This window comes from Panthera tigris, chromosome B2 (assembly GCF_018350195.1).
Source record: "Panthera tigris isolate Pti1 chromosome B2, P.tigris_Pti1_mat1.1, whole genome shotgun sequence".
Classification (NCBI taxonomy): domain Eukaryota; kingdom Metazoa; phylum Chordata; class Mammalia; order Carnivora; family Felidae; genus Panthera; species Panthera tigris.
The window spans coordinates 43,759,288-43,780,648 of record NC_056664.1 but is presented as its reverse complement, the minus strand read 5'-3'; the positions used below and the strand labels follow the sequence as shown (position 1 = coordinate 43,780,648).

The 21,361-nt window shown below is 42.4% G+C and overlaps 1 protein-coding gene across 3 annotated transcripts; it reads right to left on the bottom strand.

Moving 5' to 3' along the window:
• Positions 1-400: 400 nt before the first annotated feature.
• Positions 401-10,968, bottom strand: ENPP4 (ectonucleotide pyrophosphatase/phosphodiesterase 4). 3 transcript variants are annotated; one of them, XM_042986492.1, is made up of 4 exons: positions 10,756-10,968; positions 3,597-4,455; positions 2,783-2,953; positions 401-802 (listed from the first exon to the last, which is right to left on the bottom strand). In XM_042986492.1, the coding sequence occupies exons 2-4, from the start codon at positions 4,420-4,422 to the stop codon at positions 438-440; spliced, it is 1,362 nt and encodes a 453-aa protein (XP_042842426.1). In that variant the 5' UTR covers positions 4,423-4,455; positions 10,756-10,968; the 3' UTR covers positions 401-437. The 3 variants fall into 3 exon arrangements, with proteins under 3 accessions (XP_042842426.1, XP_042842427.1, XP_042842428.1); XM_042986493.1 differs by lacking the exon at positions 10,756-10,968 and adding an exon at positions 10,535-10,739; XM_042986494.1 differs by lacking the exon at positions 10,756-10,968 and adding an exon at positions 5,299-5,318.
• Between the last annotated feature and the right edge of the window lie 10,393 nt (positions 10,969-21,361).

The following is a 21,361-nucleotide window of genomic DNA, read 5'->3' as shown; positions in this document are numbered from 1 at the left end:
AAAAATATAGAAAACTTTTCCTTCCTGATACACAAAATCCTCTAACTGCATAAAGATTTCTGTTGTTTCAGTTACAAATATAAAAATTCATTAGAAAAGCATGCCTACTAAATTTTGGTATATTTTCCTTTAAAACTGTGTCAAATCTTCATTGCAAAAAAAAGGCAGAGGCAGTATTTTTCTTAAAAAAAGTTTCTAGTTAGAGAACTGGGTGGTGTTAGCTAATGATTTACTAGCATTTTTAACTATGGTCAGGGTTTTTCTGTATTAGCTGATGCACCAAAACAAAGCACAGGGAAAAACAAAATAACTCTAGCATGCTTGGTCTAAGTTCTTTGTCTTTCAAAGTAGATTTTTCATAGTTATAACACCATCCCTTGAACGTATCCTTGGTTTCATGTATAATTAAAGATACTCTGTATAAATTCCAGCAAGTATTACTCAATTAGGGGATCATCATCGTCTTCTTGCAGCTGAAGTCGGGAAAACGGACGGGGTACAGACAGTCTATTCTGCATGATTATTATGAGGCCTGTTAGCGTGGTTAAGACCAAGAGCGCACCGATAACAATTCCAACGGCTTCTGGGAGATTAATGCACCACTGGTCAACTAACAAACACTTAGTGTGACCAAAGGTTCCATTATTGGGACGTGGTTTTAATCCCAGGATGTGGCACATCATTGGGTAAATATCCACACTGTTAATTGTGTTGTGTTTGTAGCCTTTGTGAAATGCAGGTCCGTGGGCAGCTAGAAACGGATGCATACTAGACAAAGAATTATCATAACCATGGTCACCTACTGAAAAAAAGAACAAAATTATGTTAGTTCTTAACAGAAAGAATGATCTTTCTATTACAAAATAACTTGCTTCCAATGGAAATATGCTGATTCTTGCCAGTGTAATTCCCATCTGTTAAAATTAATTCCAATTAATTTGGACCAGATGGGGGCTAGAAATAAAATTTTCTATTTTTTTCAACTCAGCCATGTCCCCATTTCACGCAGACACACATACCGCTTTTCCCAACTGGTCATGACCTGAGACTTTAAAACTATTTCTTGACTTCAGGTACCTATCTTTCAGTTCTGGCCCCACTTATTTCACCCTTCAATTTCCAGAACCGTCTGCATGCAAAGAGCACTAGTGATTATAAAAGAAAAAGAGTGGGTGGGCTGAGGGTCCTAAATAACTGGAGAGCAAAAGTGAGTGTGTCCAGTGAATGGGGAAGAAGTGAACCTGCAGCCTTACCCACGTCAATTGCTCCCGTGATAAGAGACGGGATGATACAATATACTGATTTACTGACAGTTAATGGACACCTTAACATCCAGAGGCCACAGAATTGAGAATACAGAAGGGATTCTTGTACTGAATGTGAAGTCTAACCAGATCACCAACCTGTAACTCCAAATCTAACTCAAAGGAAAACATGACAGGATAGTCTCTGATATGACCCCAACACCAGAATCTTAGGTTTTGGCTTTGTGTTGGCAAATATTCCCTTTTAACATACACCAGTTGGATTTGATAAGCTCCTGGTTTCATATGAAGTGCAAACGACTGAGTGGAAGGCAGATCAGTTTTTGTTATATTAGCCTTTAATTTTATGTTTGAAATATTTCATAATAAAAATAATGCATGTGATCAATAAAAACAGAATAAAACTCTATATATAGACATTACGATTTCAGCAGTGTAAAAATATACGTGTATATGTAATAGCAAAAAAGTATAGAAGGGGGAAACTCCCACAATTCACATCTGTCCGTACCTCTGTATGGAGGGATTATGGATAGTTGTTTTTTTTTCTCGTTTCTAAACTTTTCTGTATTTTCTCAGTTTTCAACAGTGAGTATATAAGCGTAAAGAACATATAAATTCCAATAACCATTATCTTATCCTTGTCTGAAGCTTCTGATGTGCTGTAGATCAGGGGTCTGCATATGACAGCCCCTGGCCAAATTCAGTCCCCTACCTGTTTCAGTAAACAAAATTTCCCTGCAACCCCCCATGTCAGTTCGTTTACATAATGTCTAGGGCTACTTTCCCGTTACAAAGGTGCAATTGAGTAGTTGAGATGGAGACCAGCTGCCTTATAAAGCCTACATATTTACTATCTGGTCTTTTACAGAAATGTTCTGACTCCTGCTACAGACTTGTACAAAGCCAGTTTTTTTTAAAAAGTATTCAAATTGAACTTAACGTATGGATGAATAAGCTTGGGTTCAGGGAAGACCTGTAACTCTCCCCTATTATTTCCTTAGCTTTAGGAGAGATTTTGATACACCTGTTTTGTGTACTTGGTAGGTTTTTGTTTGTTTACCTTCTGAATCTTTCCCAGTGTTCCAAAGAGCAACTGCACTCAGGTAAACGACTTCATCATTGGGGAAAGACTTCGGGATACTTGGACAATGTTTATTAATGCACACAAAAAATAAACAGGCATTTGAACTATCGAATCTGTCCCCTTTTACCGTTTCTTTACTTCTCTGCCATTTTCTACAAGTCAAGAGAACCAACCTTGAACGTTACTGACAGTAACCGCAATGTGGGTAAGAAAGTACATCTACACCTTTGCCCTCAAGGTCACCCACCCTTCTCTAAAGGTGAAATACGGTTTTAAATTGCTGTTGAATGAAAACCTACGAATTATCCAGTCAAAAAGTGAACTGATTATACAGTGTTAAAGTCTCTAAATCAAAGCACCCTGTTAATAGAAATATGTCACAATGTGTGATTTATCCCCAGGATACAACAGATATATCCTAAATACTTACATTTTGGTAATGATTTATTTAACACAATTGTCCAGCCTTCATCAGCAACCAAAATAATAGGCTGAATTCGATTATTATGTTGGTAATGAAATCTGGCAGGAATGTCTTCTTTGAGATAAACATTCATGTGAGGGCTACAGACTTTCAGTTTGTTATAAACCTCTGTTGTATCTGGAAGAAAAAGGAAACAGCAAAGGAAAAAAATCACAATTGAATGATAAGGAAAATAAGTATTTCTAACTAGAATGATTAGAAATAAATTCTGAACAATACCATCGATTAAATCACTCTTAATTCTTAAAAATTCAGAGCAATAATAATTATGTGACATTGTTGGGGATGGACAGACAGACACAGACACACTTCTATCTTTCCAAGCATTCACATATCTCTTTTTTCATTTTGTGACTCTCCCTGGTAGGCTTTTATACAAAAGGGGACAATTTTTATGTATAGCTTCCTAAGGAAAGATGAAATAATTACATATTATTACGAATTCTAAGATCAGTAGACAAAGAATATATCTCACACAAATATCCCAGATGTTTTTAAAGGACAACAATGTCCTTTTCCATTAGTGTGAATAATGAAGAAACACATCAAAAGGCAGAGAAATAATCTCCTTGAACATGAACCTTAAACTAACTGCTTCAAGACTTACAAATTAAGGGGGAAAACCCAGAATCTCACTCTGAGCAAGTTTACGAATATACGGTACCGTACTACAGAAAGCCAGAGCCGCATTCTTTGACACGCCCTCCTCCTCGTTCAATTGCCCCCTTCCCAAATATCCCTCAGCTAAAAGTTTACTTACTTATTTTAGGAAGTACAGCAGCAACTGGAGTCAAATCTATCAGAGCGTAGCTTGAATTATCAATGCAGCGATCCAAGTTGATCAGTCTGTCCTTAGAGCACTGGGTCATCCCATGATCACTTGTAATGATCACATTCAGATTTTCCCACAATCCTAGCACCTTGAGTTTGTGGACTAGCTCACCAATAAGGTCATCTATTTCTTTCAACACTCTGTACATGTTTTCTTTATCTTCGGGTCCATATTTGTGGCCACTTGCATCTGGTTCTTCCCAGTAGAGGGTTGCAAAGGTGACTGGTGGATTTGAATTGATGAGCCACGTGGTAATATTATTTAGCCTCTCCTCAAATGACACTGAAGAGCTATAATTCATAAAATAGGAAGGTGTGGTATTGTGAATGGGCACGTCAGTACCAGGCCACATAGCAGCAGCACTGGATCTGTTTTCCTGAAGCTGATTGGTCACCCAAATAGGTACGGCCTCATTCCACCAAAAAGGATCCTTGTCATCAAGGTCAGAAAAATGTTTCTTCGTGACTACGTCATACATGGAATTAGCCACAATGCCATGGCTTTCTTCATACAAGCCTGTCACGATACTGTAGTGGTTTGGAAATGTTTTTGTGATAAAAACATTTTTAACATGTTCCACCAGGACTCCTTCTTTGATAAAATTCTGGAGATGGGGAAATTCATAGTTCTGTAGATAGTCAGCTCTGAAACCATCAAAGGACACCAGTAGTAACTTGGGTGGCAAACTATGGGAAGAGTTACCTCTACAACCAGTTATAAGTCCAGAAAATAAAAGTATTACTAATGACTTCATAATGAATGTGTTGAAGGAGAGCAATCAGGGTTCCTAAAATATAAAAACACAGTTCATAAGTAGTAGTGCTGCTTTGATTTGGATTCAGTTTCAGAAGTTTAGCCATCAGGAGAAGAGAATCAAAATTTATAAACTTTCATATACCAGCTTCATATCTACTTAAAATTACATAATGCCATTTACTGAAAGATAATTGAATAAAGCTAAAATTGGGGGCGAAAACTGTCTTTACTTGTCCAATTTCCTATTTATGTACGTCCTGCTCCACCCTTCATGCTCTGAAGGGGATACAGACCGCTCTGACACTCCACACAGATATTCCTGTTTGGTCGCCTTGCTTGTCTGTAGTAGCAGAAATTATCCTAAAAACTTAATAAGAACAGGGGCACCGGGCTGGCTCACTCAGTGGAACACGAGACTCTTGATCGCAGGGTATAAGTTCAAGCCCCATGTTGGGTGTAGAGATTACTTAAAAATAAAATCTTGAAAAAAAAAAAAAGACTTACTAAGAACAGATAAAAGAAAGAAAAATGATCCCTTTGCACAAAACAGAAATAATACCAAGCCTTCAGGGGCTCCAGAGGAGATTATTTTTCCAGTTTAATGACAAGTACTCTATGTTCCTTTTATTTTTTTTTAAATGTTTACCTATTTATTTTGAGAGAGAGAGCACGCACGTGTGAGCACAGGGAGAAAGAATCCCAAGCAGGCTCCACGCTATCAGCACAGAGCCCAATATGGGGCTTGATCTCAAGACTCTGAGATCATGACCAGAGCCGATATCAAGAGTTAGACGCTCAACTGACTGAGCCACCCAGGCGCCCCCCCACCCCCAAGTTCCTTCTAACCCACAGAAATAAGTGGTGGAAATGTTACCATATTGGCTCATCACCAGTTCCTGTTGAAGATACTGGCAGGAAAAGAAGGATAAGAAATAAATATTACTTGAGTAAAAGATCTCGTCTCAATCTATACGTTCCCAGTATTTACATGAGGTTGACAGACAAAGCCTACAGGGGCTTGGATGCTGTACTAACTTCTGAAGAAATCCAACAGCTGCTGAAATGACTTTCATCACCATATCCCTTAAACTTCCTTTTTACTATCAAGAACATAACCATTCTCCCTAACACCCCAGGCTCATAGCTCTCCCTGATTTTTCATTATTTTTTTCTGACAAACCACTGATTATAAAAATAGCTTTCCCATAATAAATCTCCCTGCCTTCAGTCTCTATCATCTTTGGTCCTTAAGAAAGCAGGGTAGGTGATTTAAGCAGGATGGTCCACTTTAGATGGAGGGGATATCTCTTTCATTGCAATAGGAGAGAGAGGGAGCGAAGGCTAAGTTAGCTAACAGGTGTGAGGGCTGGAGATGAAGGGAGCTGCGTTCTCTGTGTTCCAAGAGGTAGGGGTGATTATTGAGAGCGAGTAGGGTGGTAAAAGGTTCAGGGTTTTGAGAATCACAGAGAATGTCTAAGTGGCCAACGTGGAGAACGGGAGAGGGTACAGGGAAACAGGGAGGACTGGTGGTCAAAGTTGACCGCGGGCGTCATGAATTGTTAGAGACACTGTTGACCGGTTTTTTCTAGCAATTCGGCGGCCCCAGCACAGGCATGAACAGGCAGCTGATCCTGCCTGCGCGTGAGACTCTGCCGGAAACTGAAGTATAATGAAGGAAGCTGAAGGTCCTACGGAGTGACTGAAGTCTGAACTGCAGCGCTTAAGATGAAACCGATACAGATGTGCAAAGTGGAAAGGCTCCTGGACTGGAGGTTCTTTTCTTCCTTTTTTTTTTTTTTTTTTAAGTTTAGTTATTTTGAGAGAGCAAGCGAGAGCATGTGCGTGTGAGTGGGGGAGGGGCAGAGAAAGACAGGGACGGAGGATCAAAAGTGGGCTCTGTTGTGACAACAGAGAGCCCGATCTGGGGCTCACACCCACGAACCGGGAGATCATGACCTGAGCCGAAGTTGGTGCTTAACCGACTGAGCCACCCAGGTGCCCCCCGACCGGAGGTTTTGATGGAAGCTGCAAGAATGTGAGACTGTGGTCAGAGTGAGGTGAGTGAAGTCACTATTTCAGAGTAAGACCCAAGGTATGGCTGCCGGAGAGACGGGGGGTGGGGTATGTGCCTGGAGGTCCCAGGTGTAAGCAGCAGTGAGCTGACATGATGATTAAGTTCATGAGCCGTTTGGGTGTTCTTCTTTCTCCCGACTAAACCGCAATGACTTGAAGACAGAGACTTTCTTTCCTTCAAACACACCATCAGGTAGATGATCTCTGTATGTACCGTCATTCAAACGTTTGTTGACTGAAGCTCTGACCCTCTCGGAACCAGGGACTCAACAATTGCAAACATCAGAAAGGCACAGCATCTTGTCAGTGAGGATCTCTGGGCCTGCAAAGTCTACCATTTTAACCCGAGATGGGCTACCTTCGGGGTGTGGTGCACGGACCATCCGTTGCTGATGCCATCCAGGAAACCAAAACCAGTACAGAATGGCAAAATCAAATCACTGCTCCAAAGAAAAGAGTTAAGAGACACTCTGCACAGACACAGCCCCGGCTACAGCTCAGCAATATCAACTCTCAAGAATCGAGACAGACAGCAGCATTTCTCTTTCCATTCGGTATTTGGTGCTCCTGACCTAGTGTTTAGGCACAACTCGCCTCCTCCCTCGGACCGTCAGCACAAGTGCGGCCATACCACAATGCTGTGCAGGCTGCTGCCCTGGGTTCCAGCAATCTTAGAACTTGCGTGGAGACCATGAAAGCTGAACTTGGCGGATTCCCTGTTTTCTCTTGCGGTACAGCTACATTCCCAGGCACAAATGTTTGTTTCCAGAAAGAGTGAACTACAACAGCAAACAGGTGGTGCGGTATCTTACAGACACTCCTAAATATATTTTTTAAAACCATAATCTACTGCCCTGGCTCTTTCCCTCAGTAACCAGTTGACATTCGCCACCAATCCCACCGCACAGGCAGCTCTGCAGACAAGTCAGGTCTGATGTACACCAGGCCGAATGTACTCTCTGCACCTCCAAGTCTTTTTCCTTTCCTTAGGTCCCCAAACCTGTAAAACAGCCTCCCCGTTGTCTCACCACAGAGCTGCCCTGGGAAAAGCATCTGTTGCCAGCCTTGTCAATTCTCTTTGCATATCATCTATGACAGCACAGTAGACCTAAAAATCACTGAGGGAAGCTCCTTACAAGTGCAGCTGCCCAGTCTTTACACCGGGAAAATTCTGGCTCATTCAAGCTGGAGTAAAAGCCAGGAACTTGCATTTTGAACACTGTATGGCATAGCCATACAATGGAATATTATTTGGCAATAAAAAGGAATGAACATATGCTACAACTTGGGAGAAACCTTGAAGCATTATGCGAAGTCAAAGAAGGTGCTCACAAAAGATCTCTTACTGTAGGACTTCTTAGAGGAAATACCTAGGATAAGCAAATCTCTTCGAGATGGAAAGTACATTAGTAGTGCCTGGGCCAAGGGGCTGGGGAGAAATGAGGAGGAAATTCCAATGGGCAGGAGGTATCTTTTGGGGGTGATGAAACTGCTCTCATATTGACTGTGGTGACAGCTCCAGGACTCTACAAAACTGTACACTTTAAATGAGTGAGGGGCGCCTGGGTGGCTCAGTCGGTTAAGTGTCCGACTTCGGCTCAGGTCATGATCTCAGTCCGTGAGTTCGAGCCCCATGTCGGGCTCTGTGCTGACAGCTCAGTGCCTGGAGCCTGTTTTGGATTCTGTGTCTCCCTCTCTCTCTGACCCTCCCCTGTTCATGCTCTGTCTCTCTTTGTCTCAAAAATAAATAAACATTAAAAAAAAATTTTTTTTAATAAATGAGTGAATTGGATAATATGTGAATTCTATCTCAATAAAACTATTGTATTAACATCAACAACAAAAAAGGAGGGAATGAAATTGTCATCTTAAAAGCATCTGAAATGCCCTGCCAGAAAACAGGAAACATCTTCGATGTCTCAATTTACCTCCAAAATTGTGTGAAATCTGTACTCCATAATTCAGACCTGGGGTGTTTTAACATGAAAATGTCTTATACCACCTTCCAAATGCAAAACAACAGCAAAACGAAAACCTGTGTCTGACTCTCTTTCTCAAAAAACATACAAGTCAAAATCTTTCTTCTCCAAATCTTGAATGAAAAGGATGTTCAAGGTATACGTGCTATTTATCCTGGGGTTCAGGAATGTGTTAGCACACTGTTAGGATCCTCGTCCCCAGGCTTAGAAGCACAGAGTGGAAAGACTGTAGGCTCCGAAATCAGAACAATCCCAGAACTTGAGCTCACATTTAGTAGATGGGCAACAGTGGGCAGATTTAACTTCTCTCAGATTTAGTTTCAGTGTTTGTGAAATGGGGGTGCATACAGTGTTACAGGACAGGCTCTCACGTTTAAGTTTCCCTTTGTCCATTTGAGTTACAAAGCTGTTATGTTAGGAGAAAGTCTGTACTACGATGGGCAGAATAACATTATTGTGCCACTAAAAATAATTAGAAATAATTTAGTCCAACCCCTTCTTTTCACATGTAAGGGAGCTGAAGTCCAGTGATTGGCCAAGCTCAGAAAGCAATTTAGCAACTTTACTATGCCCTTACTAATTCACGCCCTCAACAAGTTTACAAGTCTAGTAACAGCGAGTTCACAAAACTAGTAATAAACTCCCAACAATTACCAAAACCTTTCATGTCAGAGCATCCTTCATTAACAGTGCCCATATCTATGTCTACTGCCTTCTGTTTCGTTCTAACAGGGGGTGTCAATCTATTCGCCACAAAATACCGGTGAGAAGTTCTCAAGTAATTTGCAAGAACTCAAAATCACTACACGTTACATATTACTAAACTTTGAGAAAAATTCTGTAATTTTTCAAACAAAAAAAAAAAAAATAGCAGAGGGAAGAACAAAAAGCAGACTCATCCGGACTATACTCAAACATCCCAACAGCAGCCAGAAGTAGTAAGTAGTTGTCTTCAATTCAGGGGACAGAACATGCTCCAAGTCTTCTGGGATGATTTTTTTACCTGGGTGGAATGCATGTCAGACAATTCGCACTGGCATTCTTAGCCCGTGTGAAGTTGGGAGAGGAGACTGTAACAGTTACAGGAAATGGTGAAAGGTATTTGTCACCATTAGCTTGCCATCTGCTCTGTAATACAAAAGCTCTAAAGACTTTACAAATATGTATAATTAAACTTTTATACAGCTTTGAAATAAAATAACATTATTGTCTATGGGCCTGGGGAACTTTGGTGATTTCCTCTAGATTATTATTATTTTCTTGGTGTTTAAAGAAAAAACGTAACTCCTCTTTAGAAGATTTACTCAGTCTTAAAAATGCTAGGAGTCTAAGTTATTCTCCCATTTTCAAGGGCTCACAAAATTTTCTAGTGTCTTCAAAACAGCTACTTCTTGTGTTTCTTGTGTTCTCATCAAAACTTCTCCCAAATTACTTTGTGGCTATACTCAAATACTTAAAACAGCTCCTCCTTGCTTTCAAGTGAGTTTAATTTCCTTAAAATAGCTTGAAACAACCTCTGGGGGGAAAGGAAGAAAGGAAAGAAAACCGTAACATTAAAACGAACAGCTGACTTCCTATAACACTGGGCAAGTGTTCAGGCTTCAGTCCAGCAGATCACCTGGTGGTTAAGCAAAACCATTCTGGGGTCTGGGCTGGTATAAACCTGAATCTGTCACTCGCTGCACAATGTTGAATGTCGCTTGACTTCTCTGAGCCTGAATTTCCTCATCTATATAAATGGGACGCTATTATCTCATAAGGTTGCTGTACCGAGAAAAGGAAGCGTTGTTTGGAGAGTGCTTAACAGGGCGTCCAGCCTATAAAAAGCACGTACATGTGATCTTTGCTAACTGGTTTTCTAGGAAATTAGTTCTTACATTTGATTATATAATGACCATGAGCTGTGATCTAATATTCAGATGCAAACGCCCACCCCGCCGCCAGCCTCCCCTCTTTGTCAACGCTGCCCACCTTCGCCGCGGTCAGCCCACTGCCCTCCCTCCCCGCCCTTCACACCACAGTCTCCCCCCCCCCCACCCCGCCCCCTTCCCAAAGCACCTGCCAACTGCTCTTTCCGCCTCCCACACGCCCTCTGCCTCGCGGTGCTCAGCTCGGTCCCTGCGCCTCCGGGTCCCTTCGGGGACGTCCCCGCCAGCTCCCCTGAGGCTGGGAGACGGGAGGGGAGGGGGTTCTCACCACCTCCAGTGTCAAATCCCCTGGCGACTGAGGACGTGGGGGCATTTCCCTCCGGAAGGCGGGCGCGCTAGGCTCACACTCACCCGCTGCCGGCACGCGGAACTCAGAACTGTCGGCCCGCGGCGCTCGTGGATCCTGGGGGCAAGGGAGACCCGAAGGGACACCCGCGAGGCAGAAATCTTCTTAAGGCGCCTGCGCAATGGCGGGCGCTCCAGCCGCGGTTGTCAACAGCCCCAACCTCCCCGAGAACCGCTTGGCTGGGGCCGCTACGGATTGTGCGCAGCCGCCCGGCGGGCGACAGCGGAACCTGCTGCCAACCAGCTGGAACCCGGCGGGCGGCGGGGGCTGAGACGTTTCCTCTGATTGGTTCCCGGAGCCGCGTTAAATGTAACTTCCTTTGCGATTGGTTAGATTCCGGTACCACCTGGAGACTTCTGCTTCGGTGGGTTAGCATTGGACCTCGAGGAGGTTCTTTTCTGTCTTCCACCACGCCCCTTTCATATCATCCTAGGGCGGGGTGCCCTTCAGGGGAGCTGAAACCCAACGAGTCCAGGAAAGGCCCCTGGCTGTTGCTTCGCCCCCAGTTAATACGCACCTGTTGGCTTCGGCGTCCGCAGGAAAAACGACTTTGGCTGCACCAGAGCCCAGCCCATGTCTGGAGCAGCTTCAGCCACTTCTAATGAATTGGAATAAATACGATGTGATTCTACCCAAAGCACCTGTTTTACTGGAAAAGTGAGCACCTTTACAAGGGAAGTTGAGTATTAGGCAGTTTACAAGTTAGGTTACAAGAAACACAGAAACACAACCCTTGTGGTAGGGAGCCAGCTGAGAAATGGGCACCTCTTTCGACAGATACATAGGGGACTGTGTTCCTGCCTTTAATTGGAAGCTTTGTGAAGCGGGAGAATGCAACTTTAAACTTACTACTGGAAAGAATACCAAATAGAAGTAGATTTATTTGTTAACACTTGGGTCACCCTGGTATACTTAATAAAAGTGGGTAGTATCTCTTCTCTCTTTGTATTTGCGGTGCCAAATACAGAACCTGGAGCAGAAAAGGTACCTGCTAAATATTTATTGAATTTAATGGAGCTTTTGATTCATTTGGTTCTTGCCTTCCCTCACTTTAAAATACAAGCTCCGAGGGGCACCTGGGTGGCTCAGTGGGTTAAGTGTCTGACTTCTGCCCAGGTCATGATCTCACCCTCTGTGGGTTGGAGCCCTGCCTCGGGCTCTGTGCTGACAGCTCAGAGCCTGGAACCTGCTTCAGATTCTGTGTCTCCTTCTCTCTCTGCCCCTCCCATGCTTGTGCTCTGTCTGTGTCTGTCAATAATAAATAAACATTAAAAAAAAAAAAAAAAAAACTCCAAGAGTGTATTTTCTTTCATATTCAATACTGTAGCTCCAGTGGGTACTTTAAAATATGCAATTAAATGAATTAAGAATGTGAATCATGTGTCAATTATTTTCAGGCATTGAGGATTTCCTGGGTGTAAACCCAGCACCTGGATTAGTAACCTACAATAGTGGACCTTAGAAACCAAGGTCTAAGTTTTGCACCATGGGTCTGAACTTTAGAACATAGCCATTACCAAACCCCCAGGGTCTGCAAGCAGCTTCAGAGACAATGTGGGGCTGGCTGGGTTCTATCAATTATTAGTTCGTACCTTCACAAGTTCATTCCCATTGCAGACCTCACGGCCGGCCTGTGCACGGATGTATTGGGCTCCTTAGATCCGTGGGGTGTCAGAGCCGGCAGGAGTGGCAGAGGCCATGTCATTCAATCCCTAGAATCTGCCAGACCTGAATTTTAATACTCACTCTGCCACTCAGTAGCTCAGCAATCTTGGGCCAGTGTCTCAACCTCTTGAGCCTCCATTTCTTCATCTGTAAACCAGCCCTCTTACAGCACCAACCTCTTCGGGTTACTGTCAAATGAATGAGATAAAGCAAGTAAAGTGCTCAGCACAGTATCTGGCACATGGTAAGTGTTAGCGATCATCATCACTCTGAGCAGAAAAACGGTCCCCACCCTGAACAATGGTCAGGAAAAGTCTGAGTTCTGGGGAAATTTATGTAATGTCCAATGTAGGGGAAATTAATTTTTTTGGCATTCTGACACGAGGTGCATGACTGCTTAAAGAGTAGACAAAACCGACTGATACGAAGGTCAGATGTGGAGCGGAGATGGCAGCTGGATGGGCATCGGGGGAGAAGGTTCCCTTCATCCACGGCCACAGCCCACGTGGCGGGGTCAGAACGGGGAGTCCTATGCAGTCTGGTTTCCTTCTTACAGATAATGTCGTTGAGAACAGGGGGACAAAATGATTCCTAAGGATGTTTTGGCACCAAGATTCTGTTATCCTTCAAATATTTACTATTTCAACCACAACTGAAAATGTGTTTTAGATGGACATAACTAACAAGGATATTTATAATCTTGTGAAACAAGAAGTCCAGAGGTAATGTAGGCTTCAGGACTGATTATGTTAGCAACTCAACAGTGTCACCGTGTACTAGATTCTTTTAACTCTCCACTGGGCTATTAACAGACTTGGAATCTGGTTCCTCTAGTAGTAAATATAACAGTTGCAAAAGGAGCCATATGATTCATTTTTCACTTCACTGGGCAACAGAAGTGATTTCTAGGGTTTTTTTTCCCTCTGTCTCAGAAGCCTCCAGCAACCATCTCCTTCGGTTACTTGAACTAGAATTGTGTCATATGCCCAAATCTAAGCCAGCAAAGAATGTGGAATTACCAGGCGATCAATTCAGTCCAAACCTTGAGATGAGATCTTTCCCAAACCGTGCTTCCTTGCTCTATGGGAGTGAAGCAGAGTAAGTGAAAGAAACTCCACCACAAAGCATACTATAGATTCATTGGAGTGATTTAATGATAATAAAAGAAAGCGTAACAGTATCATGAATTTTTCATTTCTGAAGTGATTTTTAGATATATATTTTAGATATATATAGATATATATATATATATCTATATATATAATTGTTTTATTTAGCTGGCAATCTAATAACATTCACTTATAATGTTCTTTCAGCTTAGCTCTTGAAAAAGGAATTTTTTTAAGTTAATTTATTTGTTTTGAGAGAGTGTGTGTGTGTTCCCGAGCATGTGCGTGGGGGAGAGGCAGAGAGAGAATCCCAAGCAGGCACAGCACACTTCAGAGCCAGGAAAGGGGTTCAAACTCACTAACCTCGAGACTGCAAGCTTAGCAGAAATCAAGAGTCAGATGCTCAACCGACTGAGCCACCCAGGAGCCCCTTGAAAAAGGAATTTTATATAAATCTTAGAAATATGGAGGAAGTTGAAACCCATTTTGTGTTAGAGACTGAAATGTGCAAGGAGCAAGAATCGAAACTCATCATTTACAAATGAATGTTGTGCCTCCAAGAGAACTGACTTGGCTAAATTCACAAAAACGAATTACAATTCGAGTCTTTGCTCCCACAGCCAAAGTCAGGTTCGGAAGCAGTATGTTAGAGGCAGTTTCTCCTTTTCCCCCCATTTACTAGATTCAAGATTTAGCATTAGCATAAAACACTTAAATTTTTTTATCATGTTTTCTAGATCAGAGACATTGCTCTTTATGCAGCTATTTCTTTTTTAAACTCCTAATTGGGGCGCCTAACTCATTGCTGGCAGGAATGGGTCAGAAGTTAGAAGTCACAGAAACAAAGTTTCAGAGGAAAAGCCACACCCTGCCCAAAAGAAAACAATTCCTGTCCACTGCTCCCTCGGATTAAACAACAAAACCGAAACTAGTGAATCGAATCTCAAATCACTTACAGTATTTTAAGTTTCACTTTTTAATATATATTAGATGGTGATGTAAAGACGAAGCCTGTTTTATCTTTAATATAGGGGGTGGAAAGGACGGTGGGAATGACAGTGCTTCAGTGATCTTTGAAAGTTTATTTAACTAAAACTCTCCACCCACCCCATTTTCTGCAAGATTACTTTTTTTTTTTAATGTTTTTTATTTATATTTTTGAGACAGAGACAGAGCATGAACGGGGGAGGGTCAGACAGAGAGGGAGACACAGAATCCGAAGCAGGCTCCAGGCTCTGAGCTGTCAGCACAGAGCCCGATGCGGGGCTCGAACTCACGGACCGCGAGATCATGACCTGAACGAAGTCGGACGCTTAACCGACTGAGCCACCCAGGCGCCCCTGCAAGATTACTTTTTAATAATCTCAATCAAGTAAGATGGTAAACTATTTTTAAATTCTCCTGTTAAAAGTGAATCTGTATTATCCATCATGAACTATACGGTGTTCGACATTCCTCACTCTAAAGGATTTTTTCCAAGTATTTAATAAAGTTGTGCAGGTATAAAGTCTTTTGAGGCTTTCCTAGGTAGAAAGAAACGTGCTCCAATTTTTAAAAAGATATAAAAATAAGTAAGGTTCAGTACCTGCCTTCAAGGACCTCTAATCTAGAAGGGTAAATGGAGAGGACATCTCTCTGTTGGGTTTGCCTGCCCAACATTCGTTTCCTCTTCTCCCGGTGGTTCCTCTAGGAAACCACTTTGTTTTCACATTTAGTCTATGGGAGTCATTTGGGGCTAACCACATCTCCCTTCATCTCCAGCATGGAGGCCTAGGGTGACCAACGATCCCAATTTTCCTGGAACTGAGGGCTTTCATGGGGCACGGAACTTTTAGTGCTGAAACCAGAAAAGTCCCAGGAAAATTGGAATGAGTTGGTCACTCTCACTCTGACCCAAGCCTGGCTTAGGAGAGCCAATTCCACTCCATTGACCACAGGACTTGGTTCAGTGATGGAGACATGCCCCAGACCAAAGCAAAAAGAGTCAATCCTGAAACTTTTGTTGAAACAGTTGAGGGTCAGTCTTTCAAGAGCTGCTGCTAAATAGGTAGACTATAAGCCTGTGGCAGCTGCTGGTGATCAGTGTTGTCACTGTAAATGGAAAGTCTACCTGGGAATAAAGCCAGCACAGAGAATGCAGAGCCGAGAGAAGGAGCCTGATACCCGATGATGTTGAGTCCTTGGATCCAAGTTTACCTGAAGCTCCATCGCTGAGCTTTTCCATTCACATGGTTCAGTAAGTTCTCCCTTTGCTTAAGCTAATTTTAATTAGGTTTCTATCACTTACATCTCAAAAGGGGATAAGAAAAGCTAATATTTGCTTACATTCCTGTTGGGTAAAGTAAATGCTGTAAGGGAAGCCCAAAAGAGGAAGAGGTTAAATCATGCAGAGGTTACATTCAGCTGTAGGAATCCAAAAATGGATGGAGGACGAGCTGGGTTTTGATTGGTTCTCACAGGTTAGATTGTAGAGTAGTTCCCTCTGGCTGCTGTAACAAATTATTACAAATGTTTTATCTTACAGTTCTGGAAGCCAGAAGTCTAGAATAGGTTGGCAGAGCTGCGATCCTTCTGGAAACTCTCAGGGAGAATCCATTTCCTTGCCTTTTCCAGCTTCTCAAGGCCAAGTACATTCCTTGACTCTTGGCCCCATTCTCTAGCTTCCGAGGCAACAGTGTAGCAGCTTCTAATCTCTCTGACTCTGACTCTTCTGTCCTTTTTTTCCTTATAAAGAACCTTCTGATTACCATTAATTTGGGCCCACCCAGGTAATCCAGGACAACGACTTCCCAACTCAAGGTCCTTATCTTATCACACCTGCAAGGTTCCTTTCTCCCAGCTCTCAGCACAGAGAATGCTTCGAATCCTCTGTCTTCCCCTCGCTCTGCCTGTCCCCTGCTTGCATGCATGCTCTCTCTCTCTCTCTCAAAAATAAAATAATCCTTTAAAAAATTAAAATTAAAAAGTCCATATTATTTTTTACATAAAGAAGGAGTTATACCCAATTTGGCAATGAGGATCCTGGCACATTTGCCCAGGATAGTTCCCGTTTATGCCCGTTATGTCACATCCATATTCACGGTGCCCCCTTTCACTTTCCAAAATGTCCTGGCTTGGATGATGAAGTATATGGTCACCCTACTGAAGTGCCATCATCTTTCATATTTATTGAATATTGCCAGGTGGAGTTCTGTGTTAGGCCCCGGGGGGAAAACAAGAGACAGGCAAATTTTGTGTGTTCATGTTGTTTACCACCTAGTTTTAGAGGCCGAGATGTTTATAAAGGGATAGGGTAGCATCCAAATTAATCGATCAGGCAGGATTTATGTTGCAACATATATGCTAAGCAAGAGAAACAGAAGAAAATAGGTTGTACGGATAATAAGAGCTATAGGAGTAGAGGTATCCTGCAGTCTGGGTGAGCGGATGGGTTAGACTGATTGGCTGCTGGACCTTCAAGTGTGGTCAGGCTTGTTTGTGGAGATGCACAGGCAAGAGGGGACACCTAGATCACTTGTTGCGCGTGCATAGGAATGGAGGAGAATGTCATTGTCGCGTGCTTGGTTTCAGTATTTCATTGACTACAAGATACTGTGTTAAGAAACCCTGTTATTTGATGTATCGCTAAGAAAAACTATAGCCAATCAGCTGTAAGATACATTCTGGTTTCAGAGATGTTGAAATGTAGGGGGAAATGTATATTTTAAGATCAGTAGGATAACATCTCTTCTCAAATATGAAGACTTTCACTGAAGTGGTACCCCTGGGGGCTTATATAAGTTTAATTACTTTACATCTTTTTTTATTGCTTGGTGTTTCTAACCATTTGATCATTCTACAGCTTTTCTTCCAAGCATATTCAGAACTCTCTTCAACTATGGAGCTACAGAACAATGTAGGTAAAATTTAATAAACATCCCTCCTAACAGTGGATTTAAGGAATTCTCTTTACTCAGACATAAATCCTCCCTAGGGTTCTGCTTGGAATTTCCAGAATTAGTGTAACACCTTTGGGACATTTAAGAAGCTGGATGTTTTAATTGGGTTAAGTCCAGAGAGAGTAACATCTTAGTTAACTAACACATTTGCATTCTGGCTTTTTGCATTACAGTTTTGCAAACTTGCCCAATCACAAATCACCTGTGGCTTTTGTTCAAAAGATCCCAAGTCCCTCCCCTCAAGACTTGGATTCAATAAATCTTGTGTGGCATCTGAGAACTCTGTTTTTCGTGAACGCTGGATGTCTCATCATGAGGCATGTTCAGAAAATATTGGATTTGGTGCCAGTTAGTAACCTGGTATCCTCCTGTGTGCCACAGTGGAATGTAGCTGACAGGACACCAAGGGACCCTTGGATCTAGGAAGAGGTTGTAATGTGACACATGGGGACTCTCTGTGCTCATGACCTCAAATTGGCAAGGAGTAATTCGAGGTCAATAGATGCCTACTAACGTCAAAGCCAAGCTTTCATGCCTGATCTGACCCAGCCACGTGGGCAGTGGCCGTGGATGAAGGGAACCTTCTCCCCCGATGCCCATCCTGCTGCCATCTCCGCTCCACATCTGACCTTCGTATCAGTCGATTTTGTCTACTCTTTAAGCAGTCATGCACCTCGTGTCAGAATGCCAAAAAAATTAATTTCCCCTACATTGGACATTACATAAATTTCCCCAGAACTCAGACTTTTCCTGACCATTGTTCAGGGTGGGGACCGTTTTTCTGCTCAGAGTGATGATGATCGCTAACACTTACCATGTGCCAGGTACTGTGCTGAGCACTTTACTTGCTTTATCTCATTCATTTGACAGTAACCCGAAGAGGTTGGTGCTGTAAGAGGGCTGGTTTACAGATGAAGAAATGGAGGCTCAAGAGGTTGAGACACTGGCCCAAGATTGCTGAGCTACTGAGTGGCAGAGCGAGTATTAAAATTCAGGTCTGGCAGATTCTAGGGATTGAACGACATGGCTTCTGCCACTCCTGCCGGCTCTGACACCCCACGGATCTAAGGAGCCCAATACATCCGTGCACAGGCCGGCCGTGAGGTCTGCAATGGGAATGAATTTGTGAAGGTACGAACTAATAATCGATAGAACCCAGCCAGCCCCACATTGTCTCTGAAGCTGCTTGCAGACCCTGGGGGTTTGGTAATGGCTATGCTCTCAAACTCAAAGTAATAGGGTCAGGGACCAGCTCTCTTACACGCTGTGGCATACAGTCTAATAAAACAATACTGGTATATTATAGAAGAGGATGAAAAAAAATCACACGCCTTTTCATAATTGTACCCAAGATTTCCGAGATATTTTTACATTGCTTTCAACTGCCTTGGATTGTTTGAGGATAATATCCATTCTGGGAGATACCCGTTCCCCTCTTCTTTGCCATGAGCAAAGCTGGCTGGGATTTTTCCCATTTCTGACCTGTCATGAATGCAGTCTGCCTTGCTTATTAACCTAAGGCATCTGGGTGAGTTATGTAACTGGTTTTGTTCGACATTGGTAAGTATCTTAGCTCCAGGGGCGGGAATCCCGTGTATTGTGATGCTATCTGGCATCCACTAAAAATCAAAGACATACTTGTTTCGTTGGAATGTTTTCCAGAGACAAACAGAAGGCTGCTTCTGTCTCCTAGAAGTCACTTTCCTAGAAGGAGTACCAAACTGGTTAGCATTAATTTAATTGTGTCAGCGCGTCATGAAGGTAAACTCATATGAACAAAATGGAAACTTTTAATCAATGTAACTAGAGTAAAACCTGAAAGTTTTAAAAAAGAGAAAAGATGATCATTACAAAATTATAGGGTTAGATGAAAGCACAGGGTTTGGAGCGGCTCATCCAGGCTACTTGCCCATCCTAGGCCAGGTCCTAACAGATTCTGCAGACGCAGAAACGGATTAGGTAGCAGAAAAGTTAGTAAAGCCAAATATTTGGTAAGAAGAGAAAGTCAGCTTCGGCACCCAAGGACCGCCTGGGTGAAGAAGGAGGTGGCTTTCTGGCCCCTTTACCAGAAGCTGGTGGAGTCCTGACTTCTCATCACTGTTGTTTTAGATGACGGTGGTACCATTGCTGACTCCACCCACAACACCCAGGCCTAACTCCCCTTGTGACGTTCTGCATCATGGCTTCCGGCTGCCCTCCCAAGCTTCTCAACCACAGTCACAGATGTCCTCTAAGGTCACCTCCTATGATCCAGCCTCCAGGGACTCATTGGAGTCACCAAGCTGCTCACCAGAGTCCCATGTCTGCTTCATTTGCAGCACCCTGTCATTCTTGTGCCAATGAACTGTTTTGCCATCATCTCGATTTTCGCTAGGGCCGCCCAGTAATTTGCAGGATGCCTCTCCCCCAGCAACTCATGAACCTCGTATCACTGTCCCATGTCTCCCATGGACTCAACAGTCTCCCTCAGCTACGTATATGTAGCACTCAGACCGTGCAGGAGCTCCCAGAGGTTTATGGCAGTTGTCCACCTCAGTATTTTCTGGACCTCAGTCCCCTCTAACTCGCCGTGTCACACACGAACCTGATGCGGGGTTTGAACTCATGAACCTTGAGATCATGTCCTGAGCCGAAGTTGGACACTCAACCGACTGAGCCACCCAGGCGCCCCACACGTACACACCATTCTTGACAAATTGGCCTCTCCAACTTCTCAAAGACATAGAAGCAACCCTCCACGCAAGCTTCACACACCATACTCCCAATTCTTGTTAAATCTCTGCTTAAATTGATATTCTCTTACTAAATATAGTTTACACAATTGTCAATAACTTCAAATGTTTGAAAACTGTGGCTTTGTAAAAGCTGTAAGTTACAGGGATAAAACATATTCTAATTAATGTTCTTTTCAGGAAGAGCTCCATTTAAGGTACCCTAGGTAGGCAGTTATTTATCTTATTTCTCAAAGCCCTGCAAGAAAGGAAATTATACACAATTTTTCAGAAGCCCATTCTTTCTTTTAAAGATCTTAATTATTCCGTCAAAACGAGTTATGTGACCACAGGTGCATTCCTTCATCTCTTTAAGTCCCTTGTAAAAAGGCAAGTTTTCTGTTTGCCATCCTCAAAAAGCTGTGGGATTTTCACATAGGACATGTTCACATGGGAGAATACTTGGAGAAAGAATTGAGCAAGTCAAGGAAGAGAGAAATTTTTTAACTCCTTGTATATTTCATGCTATATATGAGTATGTGCCTCTCCACAAGGGAGAGATACAGATATTATATATATATATATATATATATATATATATATCTGTATCTTATATATAATATATAATATATAATAATTATTTATCTGTATCTTATATATATCTATATATTATATAGACAGATCTATATTATATAGAGAGATATAATCATATATAATATAGAGATATAATTTGATAGATAGAGAGAGATATAGATATTACTGATCCTTTACATGACATTCTGTAATGGCGTCTGTCCCAACCCAACCTCGTTTCTCCCTCCTCTGAATTTTACCTTTAGTTTGTTTATATTATGCCACCTCGAGTCCCTTCTGGAACAAGGTGAAGCTACATATAAATACTTTTTTAAAAAGCACCTGTCCTTTGTATACTTGACTCATGCTTTAAAATTTTAATTTAAAAATTCAACTACACTTTGAGCTCTTTGATGTGTATTTTATTAGTCCTTTCTTTCCAACTTGTAATGTGAAGATGGCTAGAGCCATTTTCCAAATAAGGAAGCAGAAAATTTTAAGATGACCTCGGACGTGAGTTTCTCTTTCTATTACCTTACCCTTCACCCCGCCCCCAAACACACACATTTTTTTCTCTTTTTGATTTCTCAATATGTGCAGAATGCACTGCAATGA